We start from the raw sequence: 11829 nt of genomic DNA, 5'->3' as shown, positions 1-11829 counted from the left end.
CAGGAATGTGCTTAAGCACTTTATCACCATTCCATGTAAAGCCGTTTTCAAACGTTTTTCAAAATGCAAAGTAGTTTATTATTCTCTATCAGTGTAAATCCTAGCACAAAGAAACATTAGGCTGATTTTACAATTTGAAAAAAAAAAAAACAACAGGAAAAAATCCATTATTCTATTCACATATATAATCTTGTTCAGTAAAAAATTTTAAATTACTCGCCAACATAAAGCAACGTACATAGTAAAGACATGCACCTTAAAGATCCCACCAAAGTCTTGCGGAATTAAATATCTGGTTGAACAATGGAGGTAGATGGGTATAAGGTATCAAATTTCAGGAAAAAGCAAAATTCAGGGAAAGAATATAGTTGGACATAAATCAGCCTGGTAAGGGCCACTGAATTTTTACCAATCCATTTTACTTTCTAACTAAAGCTCCAATTATATGAATACTTAAACCCTTTGAGGAGTGGGTTTTTTGGAATGTTTTTTTTTTCCCCCAAAAAATTTAAGTCTGTTCTAGAACTCAATTACCCGTAGTGATTGTTACATCAGCATTGAAACGTTCAGTTAATATTTGTGATCTTACACCTTAAAGAGGTAAGTGTGTATAAATAAGGCAATTAAATGTTCGAAGCCCCTGTGACTTATGGCTTCTACTTTATAAACCTTGCATCATGTCCTATGGCCAGGGCCTTTGTCCAGTGAGAAACGCCATCACTGTCAACAAAAGTGTCCTTAGAGACGAGAGACTGATGTGCTCTGGTGAGGAAGGACGGATAGACATGGTGGACATGAAGCATTGTCCTGTCTGCCACATGGTCCATTAAAATCAAATGCCACAAGCATAATTGACCCTTGCACAGTAGGGTGAGTTGTTCAAATTTAGACTGTTCATTGACTACCCCTCTTGAGCACTATGGCTTCTCCTGCAGCCAGTTTCTTATACAAATCTTTCAGGTCCTCTGTCTTTGGGACCTGAGAGTCAGGCGTCGATGATATCTCGAAATCGGAGGACATTTGTGACTCCGACTTCTCGGGGGAAATGGTTTGTGGCGGAAAGTTGTTTCCATCTTCAAGGCTGCCTGCATCTCTGTCCCAGTTGCTACGGTTCCCTTCATGGTTGGCCTTGTGAGGGTCTCTCTGCTGGTTCCTCTGTAGTTCAGCTATCTTTTCCTCCGGAGGGAGTAGGACGGTGTCCACTTGGCTCAGGCTGTCAGTTCCCGGGTCCGAGACATGGGTGGACTGGGAGGAGATGTGGGTGGAGTCGTCGTCCGAGTCACTGAAAAGGTTCGGGGACCAAGGCGACGGCCTCTCTGCCGAAAGAGCCCGACTGTTCTGGCTGCTCTCCAGCTCTGAACCCTCGTCAGTCAGCACAGGGTCAGCGGTGAAGAATGCCTCCCACTTTGGGGGCTCAGATTCGGGACAGGCAACATCCACCATTTTGTGCTGGTCCACACTTCCTTCAGCTGGCTCACTGGGAGGGCTGCAGGCTGGATTTTGGCCACCACTGGATTTTGTGAGATGGTCAAAGCAAGGCTTCTCTGTGGCAGACTCCCCTTCTTCTTCCTCCTCTTCATCATCATCATTTGATTCTGTGCAGTCAATGTAGTTCCCATTTTGTTGAACAGTGTGCAACTGAAGACAGAGGTCCTCCTGACAGTTGGGGGGCTCTGTCTTTTCTGGGCTCAAGGGCTTGAGCCTTTTAGGTGGCGGTTTCTTCCTCCTCCAGGGAGTGACCTCTTCCATCTCAAACAGCTCATCCTCACTGTCAGAATCTGAGGAGTACCAAGCAAAGTTTATTACATTTCTATTTAAAAGTAGGAACAGCTGAAACCAGAATGAACTCAACCCTGAAAAGTCCTATAACAATGTAAAATTAGGTTTATAATGACTTTGTTTGTAATTATCTTTTTAAAACAGACAGAGAAACTGCCATTCAATAGGACCGTCATACCTACTGAAGTGTTTTCTACTTTAGCCCTTTTTAGAGTCCCTAATGGTTTGTAGGTGATGGCTCCTCTTCTAGAATGTTCTCTACACAATGGCTTCAATCTGAAAAGACCAACATAAAAAATTCAAACCCAGCTCAGATGAATTTCCACCAGTACATATAATTAATTGTAGTAATATAAGAAACAATGGGCAGTGTACTGACCAAACAAACTGATCTTGACATGGAATGTCAATGGGCAATATTCCCAAAAATCACATACTTTTTTCAGATGTTTGGGTGATACACATCATAATATTCTGCGCTAATACAATTAATTTAAAAAATAGTCATAATAATTATGAAACACTGCAGCATGTGATTTCAAAGGTGAAGGTATATACACACTAATATGAACTCTATAAGTGGAACATTTTCAGAAATGTTTGAAAGATGATCTCTAGGATGTGCACTGAGCGGTCTATCGCGGCTGAAACAAACAGTGGCTAAAAATCGTCACATTGCCCACAACCAAAAACTTACATTTCTTTGACATTGTCTAAAGTTCTGCCAAGTGGGATGACATTGGGATATATGTTCACAGGGCAGATGTAGGATAGGAAATCTTCAATCTAAAAAAACAAATAAAACAGTGACATGTAAATACATGCAAATCATACAATGTAACATGGTCAGGTTTTCAATAACAAAAGGGTGTTGAGTACTGTACAGTATTGAGGACATAACTGTCAGTTATAAAACAGATTGTTTCGATCCTGGATGCTGATTGGCTAAGACCACATTATAGAGTGATTATAAAACTGATACAGTAACAGTCAATCAAACAGTGTTTGTAAACAGTATCACTTCACACACAAACCATTACTTACAAATAATATTACAAAATAGATAATATTGCATCATTAATTGTTTTTTTGTAAATTCCTTGTAATGGGTGTTGGCAGTGTACATGATTTGACTGAAAGGCTGAACAATGAAACCCTACTCACCTCAGAATAGGATGAATGAAAGGAGAAACAGGCTCTGTAGGAACTGGCTCCTGTTCTGGAGAGAATAGAAGGCCAGAGGAATTATCTTTCCACCAATACGGAGAAATTAATTAATTTGTATTTCTTCTCCAACACAATTTCATCAGTTACCCAATTATTGTAACTACAGATACTACAGGTGGCAGTGAATCCATGCAAGAGAGTATGAGCCCCAACTGAGAAGGCCATTAGCTCATTACTGAATTACATTCCAACAGATAAGATCAGCTAGACTACAGATTAACTCCAGTGAGAAACCTCCCACTGCATTTTATTAGATGTTCTGATCTGCTCTTGTGCTCCAACTACTAGAAGAATGCTCACTTGACGACAACATTGGCCTTCCGTGTTCTCTCGCCAAACCACATGGTGGACGGTTTGATGCTGATGATGTTCAGTGGGGTCCCATTAGGAGCTGTAGACCCGCATGGTAGCCTGCTGCCTCTGAGGAATTCCTCATCCTGGCCAATCACAAGGCAAGATTGAGAGCCAACTGTAAAATGTTTTTGTTACAAACTAAAGAGCTTGATATAACTGCACTGTAAATCCTTCAGGCTTCCAAGGGCAAATGCAATAGATGGAAAAAACTCATTTATACCTATGGCCTTAGGCTTATTGAACTCTTATGTCCACTAATTGCTTTCAACTTGATATAGTTGGAAACAGTGTGTGAATGCCTGTTATAGCCTATAGTGGTCTTGTATTTATTTGAAACAGTATGTGAATGCCTGTTATAGCCTATAGTGGTATTTGTTTTCATTTTCACTCCTGGCTGCAAGGAGAATTTCCCTTCTTGGGACAATAAAGGTACTGAACTGAACTCATAAAGGCTCATCAAGGTTCATCACTGGTACAACAAATAGTAATAACAATTATGAAGTGTTGCTAGCACAATAATGATATGAATGTAAATTATTTGAATGTAAAAAAAAATTATTTTACATTCAAATAAAAATGTGAATGTAAAATGTGTCTAAAAATATTTTCTATTAAATAATTGATATGGTGATGCTCTATAGGAATTCAGTGAAAATATCTGCAAGGATTTTGAAATGTCAGTGGATTTCTTGTTGTGTTGACTAGAATATGGAGGGATAGAATGGAACTGAAGAGACTGAAGGCTATGCAATGGCAATATATAATCACGCAGCCTGCCAGTCTGATTTGAAGTAATGGATAGTGAAGCTGACAATATTAAGTATACAGTACCTTGGGATGTCTACAGGCGTGGATCTGCGTCATTCGGTCGGTGGTCAAATGGCATAAGATCTCTGGCATCCTTCTGAACATGTCCATGTTCTTCACATGGATCTGAAAATGCTCAGCAAAAAGAAAACATTGAAATTCCACTGCTAAGTAAGCTTTTAAGCCAGCAAATGTTTTCAGAGCTAATAACGATTACTGGAAATGGGATGCATGATATCCTACTGCATGCAATACCTGCATTTTTGTCCAAAGCAAAATGCATTTTTTACCCCAAAAGCATTTGCATACTCGCAGTTTCAATACAGGAGCTCACCTGAAACAGGGTTGAGCTTACCAAATACAGCTGACTGCAAACTCACCTGCCTGCCAAACTCTTCACTGAGGTTAGTGAAGAGATACTCATAGCCATACGCAGCCTTGCAGTTAAACCACACAACATGATACGGGCTTTGGATGATCCAGTCTCTGACCAGCTCCATTATTCCATTCAAACAAGCCTCCTGCAGTGGCACAATATGCGGGAATGTAGTTAACAGCTGGCAGTTTAAAAAATGAAAAGAAGAAGAAAAAAAAAGAAATTTGACAGTGATCATGAGTAGTAGACTCACCCTGCTGGGGATCTGGAAGAAACTGGGATCACAAAATGTAGTATCCACATAAACACTCTGAATGTCTTTCACCCTGGAATTAGTTTACAGAGGGACATCAGTACTACATTTTTTCCAGAGTTATTACATTACATTAAACTGTATGTACATAAGGGTTAAACCAGATTTATTTGGCCACTTTACCTGCCCCCTGAGTGCAAGAATTCCATACGGGCGACTTCGCCTTTTGCCAATCTAAAATCCCCAGTGTACAGCACTGTCCCTTGGTTTCCCTCTATAAGAAACCTGCCACACAAAATAGGGCAGACACATTCAAATTGAGTTGAGCAAGCGGCAGCGATAAGTTTGTAGGCAAATTACTTTGCAGTGCTTCACAAAAGTGGGACTGCTTCAAAATTGCGATGGCAATCGTGTACATACATGACTGATCCTGGACAGTGGCCAGCTGGAAGTAGTGTCACTACAATGTCTTCTTTCTAAGACGACAAAAAAACCATCACACAGATGCTACTCATTACTCATTAAATTTGCTTTAATTTAAGAGGATGCCCAGCAGATTACCTCCCCTGTAATTTCATCCACCAGAGAGATCTGAGTCGGATTGTCCACTTCCAGGGCAACCTGTGTGGAATAACCGCACATTGTCAATACAAACACGAAAAACAACTGGTAAATCAAACTGTATCACCAGTACTTGTTACTTACAATATGGTCTTCCCAGAACCCATATTTTGGATTGTTCAGTAAAAGCTCTTTCGTCACAGGTGAGCAGTACAATTTGACTGTTAGGCTAAAAAGATTCAAAACAATAAATTGAAATGATTAGTTAGCAACACAATGCATGCATGTACCAAAATGCAACAACATTGCTCGAACATCAAGTTAGCTGAAGAATTTCTGGGTGGTCCCTGCTGGTTAAATTCAACTCAGTTCCTTACCCAACGTTTTGCTTGATAAACTATCTTAGTTGGCGAGATTATCTACGTTGTTTTATAAATAATTTTCTCACTTGCTTACGTTTTTGGTTTACATTCTGGATAGATGTTACTATAGATACATGTTAATCTAACTGCGTTACCCGTGCACTTCGGACAAGCAAAGCCTCCCTTTCACATTCATGCGCAATTCACACAACTACACAATGTACTACGAGCGATGTCCACTTTTCTTTTGCTTAATTTTTTTCATTAAAATTCAAACTATAATACTGTGGTTTACGATGGAATTGTAGATAGATTCTGGCAGGGCATAATTGCAAAACGTCTCAAGGCACTAGTCTAAGTAATTCGTCTTCGTTAGATTAGCGCAGTCAACTTTGATTATAGGCATTTGGAGACTGAAGTTACAGCCTCGCCAGATCCCCGCCGTGACAGCTGTCAGTATTTACAAACTTTAAGAAATAGCCCGAGGCATACCTGAATTTTAGTTTCCTTTTGAGTAAAGGTCCTTTTAGTCCTTTCATGTGATCTGTGGAAAATAAAGTACTAGGTTAGCTAGCTATAAACAAAATCACAGCAGTCTTGTGAGCTAGCTTGACTCTATTTTTACTATAGTAAATTCAACAGAATAGATAATGATATTATCTTGGTGGCAAATGTGCCTTTCATCTTGTACTTGCTTTCTTACGATAGCTACATTGGACAGTTGGCTAGCTAGACTGGTTAGATCGTAGACCTACAACAGTTGTTAGCCACTATCTGGCTACTGTTACCTTTGTGACAGTGAGACAGAAAATAGGCTCTGGCATGTAAATTATCACGGTCAAAACGGTCCAGAGATATGTTGGGATATTCTTTCATGCGACCTCCGAATGAGCTCATTTTCCAAAAAATGATGTGTTGAAAATGCGCAGCCACACACACCTCCCTACGACTAACTTTTTATGATGCTAAATGTAACTTAATGTTACTCATAGATGACAACGATCAGTGCTCGGATTCTGTTCAGCAAAACTACTCATAATCAGCAATTTGAAGCTGGATTTTCATGTTACAAAAAGTAACCACTTGTACTCCGCTGCCTGAGTTTGAAAACCGGCACGGTCCGGGCATGACTGTTTATTCCGGAAATGTATGCTAGACGTTGAACAATCGAGAGCTACATCACTTCCCGAACGAAACGTACTCTATGGTATTTAAGGTCGTATGAGGCTGATTGCATCGTTATGGAGTGGGAAGATCACGCCAAATAAAACCATACTCTGGAACCATGTACTCTGGAAATGAATGTTTTTTTTTATGTCAGTAATTTATTATGCATGGGTGGATGAGTTTACAATCTTATTCCTTTAGCTACATCAAACTTTTATACATTGAACAAATATATTAGCTAAACTATTGCGTTTAGAAGACAAGGATAGCCTATAAAGTGAGTAAAGTATTTCATCTGAATTGCTCTTGCCAAATATGAACGAATAAGAAAGAATAGAATACGGAGAAAGAGTGATAATGTACGTAAAAAGGGTAGCCTGGGACTGATGTTCGGTCATCACCAGACATAGCAAAATGATTTCTGGGCCCCTGACTGCAGGGAGGGGAAGGTGCAGGTACATTCTAAAATGGGTTTCCATTGTTAAGACAGTTGCATAAACAACCTATGATTGTCTTTGTGATGCCTCCTCTTTGTGTGATATCACAAAGGATGATAGATTCCCTCATCATAACAGTGTTTTACAAGCCAAGCATTTCATTTATTATCTCTTCTAATTAGGAAATATGTCATAAAGAAGGATGTTTTCAACTGGATGTACTGAGGTAATGTACCATGTTTTGCTCTACCTGAATTTTGATTGTTCAGCTTTTAAAATCCTTTTAAAATGATTTTCATCTGAAATAATAGCTAAAGACTTTAATTAGAAAAATAAATTATTATTCATTGTAATGACATGGTAAATAGTGCTATATTGATCCTGGCCCCTTTTTATTTAGCACAAAAAGTATGATACATATTATACATTTACACATTTTCAGTAAAGTCATTGAGCTTGTATGTGTGTAAAATTGTGAGTTTTTGACTCAGGTTATGTCTGATATCTTGGCCCTCTGTAGCAGCATTGTCCAAACTGGTCCAATGGGCCAGTGGGAGCACCACACATGTCGCCACAGCAGTTCCCATTATCGCCAGGATGCAACTGCTTCTTGTCATCTGGATACAACGGTGGCCTCTTCATCCCTCCAGGATATGATGGCAACCCACCAGCATTCCACATGGTAGAGCTCACAGATATTTTTCATGCAGTGTACTATGTTCATTGTAAAAAGAAAAAAGAAGCAAACACACAAAAAAGCAAAAGATATATAAGGTAATGGATGACAGACAGGGCAGGGCACATCTTTGTGTTTGGGGAAGAGCTGTGTATCTTTATCAGACAAGGGAGTGGTTCTTTATTGCTGCAATTCTGCCCATTGTAACAGTCATTTTAGAGAACACCTATTTAAGTGAGTTGGTCATTAAATTAATATGTATGAGAATTTTTCTATGGTCACTGACGCTTACTGTAGTGGGCTCATGAGTAGAACGCACTGATGGCCAAGAGCTTTTACTCTGTTCTGTCACTACAGTCTCTTAAGCTAGTATCAGGAGGCATCACCATTAAAGATAAATCAAAAATTGTGTGTATATGAAAGGGTGAGTGATTTAACAAGCTGTTCATCTGACATGTCTCTTCCTGTTCATCCCATTTCAGTCATGTCCCCCAAGGTGGCCCTGTGCGCTGGGTGGCTCTCCCTGCCCCATGGAGCAATTCTACATGGAGCCCTTCTTTGGGCCAGGCTGTACGTGCTTCTTCCCTCATGAATGCAACAGCAACATCTTCATCCCTCCTGGGTACAACAGCAGTCCAACGCCATTCCACATGGTAATGCTCCATTAAAATGGCAAGCATTGTTGGGCTGAATGGTCTGTTCTCATCATTATGTAATGTATTTGTATACGGTTGCATCTTCAACACACATTCAGTACATGTGTAGTAAAGTGCACACACACACTTGCAAATAGCATATACACATAACTGTGTATCTGTCAGATATCTAGTTTTTAGATTATCATCTTTGAGAAGCAGGCAATATAATTGATCTGGCAAACTTGCTCATAGTCCACACAGTGTCACTTGTGATTGAATAGCTTGCTGTTTTGACTATCTCTCTCTATCCCTGATCTTCCCTCTACAAACATCAAATGAAACATCCTTGGATCAATTAGAGTCACACTGAGCCTCCCTTCAACAGGCATAAAAAGTTGTCATGTATTTAATGGTATCTTTGCTCTCTGCTCATACAGCAGCACCACTGGAATCACTTTTCTACAGACCAGTACAACCTGGCACCTAGCAGTATACCTGACCACAGTCCTGCTGATCTTGAAACCAACACAACTGAAGATAGTCTCAGCAATAACAACATAGAGACAGGTGAATTAATGTGGGTGGCACAGGGGCAATTTCAATGAAAAAAAAAAAAAACTCAATACCAGTGGGTTCCTGGTATCCTGGATGTATCACTGCTGTTTGAATTTAAACTTGATGTAGAGGTTATATAATTGTTGTATGTCTGTGTCCTCAGACACTCATGTGCATTGTTCTTGAGCTGGTATAGACTTACTATGAGAGAACATGAATGATGCCCAGTGAATTTTTGTTGGTAATGCCCCTACCCCCCCTCCCCTCCAAACACATGTACTCACAGAGAAGTGTGAACCCGGGCTTGCCCCTGCACACTGCCAGGACATGCCCACCTCAAGGGAGAAGCAGCTGGACAACGTTGTGGAAAATATGCATGTTGATAATATGACGGTCAGTGGGAGGGGGCTGATATCCAGACAGCTTTTAAAATTAGTTTAATTTAAGCAATAGCCTGGTGGCAATGAGCACATATTGTCCCATTATAGTAAATTAATACATTGTTAACCTTTTCCTCTACCATTGAAAGCAATTGTCAGAAATAACAATGGACCTGATATTTAAGCCTGAGACCAGGCACATGAAAATTGTAAGCAAAACTTTTAAGGGACCGTAATACCAGATCCAACTAGATGTTATGGACCTGATAGAATATGATATGTCTTTGTGGTCTGCAGAAACCAGACCTTGTTCCTGGAAAATTTCCAGAGAAGTCCAGCGAGACACCAGTGTCCTCCAAGGAGTCCATTCAGCAACATAATGGAGAACTCATAATCTGGGAGACAGAAATGCCACAGGTGATATTACCTTTCACTTTTAAAGCCTCCACCAATGGCCATGTATCAGACACTTGATAAAGTTTCCTAAGTTTGAGTGAGTGTGGTAAGAATGAGAAAGGCAGCTATAAAATTGGTAAGGCACAGATTTAAATGTTGGTTATTGTCAAACAATATGATTGCAATATATAATTTCATACCTTAACCAAACCAGCTTTATTTTTATATTTTTTAAATATTTACATAAAAAATTATAATTACTGATTTTCTTTAATCATATCTTCTGTTCAATAGCATCTGACTGAGGCATTTATTGGAGAAGAAGGGCACTATTTGAAGTTTGTGAGGCAGAGTTGTGGTGGACTAGTCTACATGTCCACACATCCTCGTACCCAGGACTATATGGTCTGTAACATAATGGGTAAGTCTTCTTTATTTGCGCCCCATGACAGTGATTGATCTCAGGTGACTGACGTAGTGGATTTATGTTGGTTTTTTCATTGTATTTTTGTATTCTACTCATCAGGTACAAAGCACCAAGTGTATAAGGCACTGGACTTGATCAGGAAAAAGATAAAATGTCAGGGCCTGAAAAACATCTACTCCCCACCTACTGTGACCTTTGGGGGATATATGAATGAGGCTGAAACCCCCAAGAAAGATCAGAATGGACATAGTATCACAGGCGAAGCCTGTGTGAGTCATGAGGGCCCTGAGAGTCACAAAGCTGTCCTACGCAGTGCCTGAGAGCTAGGAGATCTTTCATCAGGGGTCACAAGAAGCTTCTCAGGGTTGTGATGTGAAAGACATTGTACTCTGTTCACTGCATTGTATTGATGTCTAGTTGCCCTGTACATACAATTTAATATCCATTATTTTTTAATGTGATCTAATATTAAATATATATATATATATATACTGTACTGAAGGTTTCCTTGATTAATAAATTAAAAACTGGTATTATAATTTATATATTGAATAGAATGTGCTAAGCTGAATCTGACGATTGGTTGAGACAAATTTTGTTCAAGAATGGACCGTATTATCCCAAATTGAATTCACTGCCTGGTTCATTAGACTTAACTGTCAAATCTATGTTTAGCAAAATATTATTATTTATTTATTTTCTTTAATGAAGGACTTGTTGGAAACATGCCTTTAAAAAAGGATATGGAATCTTTTACCACACATAGCATCATTCATGAACTATGAGAGGCTGTTTTGTTAAACTGAATCAAAAAGGACATGTCATTTAGAGCATGTGTCATATCAAAAATAGAAGTATCTATTTTAAATAGATCCTATTTTGAATCAGAACTATGGAATCCTAACAAAATCACTAAATGTAAAGTGATTTACATAGTGCACTAGAACTGTCACATGCCTGCAAAAATTGTACTACCTAATTATTAATGTCGAACTGTGTCTTGAAACATTCAAACTACACATTTTCCTAAGCTAAATTAGATAATCAAATCAAAAGTGCTTTTTTGTGATATTGTTTGTTGCTACCCGGCTACCTTTTCATTTAATGGTAATGTACTGCAAAATACTCTCCATTTCTGAAAGAACAGACTATATTAGCTATGAAACAGGAACTCAAGTTCTAAAATGACAACGTGAGGGTAGCCTACGCTACATTGCTGAATTAGAATTTAGCTAATATGGCTATTGTATTCAAATAAATGTAGATAACCTAGGTGGCGAATATACCACATCCCATCATTAACCTTTAATTACAAGTAAGTCATACGTATAATAATGCTATCTACGCAAGATTTAAATATTGAAATATGCACTTTACAATCATGCAGCACAATACTGCCAAGCACGGTGGCTTTCCTTGCTACCATGGCATGGG

General features: G+C 39.1%; 2 protein-coding genes across 2 annotated transcripts; one reads left to right on the top strand and one right to left on the bottom strand.

Moving 5' to 3' along the window:
- Positions 1-54: 54 nt before the first annotated feature.
- On the bottom strand, positions 55-6878 carry dclre1c (DNA cross-link repair 1C, PSO2 homolog (S. cerevisiae)). Its single transcript, XM_064343083.1, has 14 exons — positions 6508-6878; positions 6212-6263; positions 5502-5586; positions 5358-5417; positions 5217-5272; positions 4980-5081; positions 4797-4869; positions 4548-4688; positions 4192-4293; positions 3307-3443; positions 2944-2998; positions 2477-2565; positions 1958-2055; positions 55-1778 (listed from the first exon to the last, which is right to left on the bottom strand). The coding sequence occupies exons 1-14, from the start codon at positions 6614-6616 to the stop codon at positions 895-897; spliced, it is 2043 nt and encodes a 680-aa protein (XP_064199153.1). The 5' UTR covers positions 6617-6878; the 3' UTR covers positions 55-894.
- An 85-nt stretch (positions 6879-6963) lies between these two features.
- LOC135259132 (uncharacterized) lies at positions 6964-10823 on the top strand. Its single transcript, XM_064343085.1, has 8 exons — positions 6964-7163; positions 7506-7549; positions 7844-8005; positions 8482-8652; positions 9075-9204; positions 9479-9989; positions 10263-10389; positions 10495-10823. Exons 2-6 carry the CDS (start codon positions 7526-7528, stop codon positions 9631-9633), a joined length of 642 nt encoding a protein of 213 aa, XP_064199155.1. The 5' UTR covers positions 6964-7163; positions 7506-7525; the 3' UTR covers positions 9634-9989; positions 10263-10389; positions 10495-10823.
- Positions 10824-11829: the final 1006 nt, after the last annotated feature.

Source organism: Anguilla rostrata, chromosome 7 (genome assembly GCF_018555375.3).
Source record: "Anguilla rostrata isolate EN2019 chromosome 7, ASM1855537v3, whole genome shotgun sequence".
NCBI lineage: Eukaryota > Metazoa > Chordata > Actinopteri > Anguilliformes > Anguillidae > Anguilla > Anguilla rostrata.
Note: the sequence above shows the minus strand (reverse complement) of the source record. Positions and strands in the feature narration are given on the sequence as shown.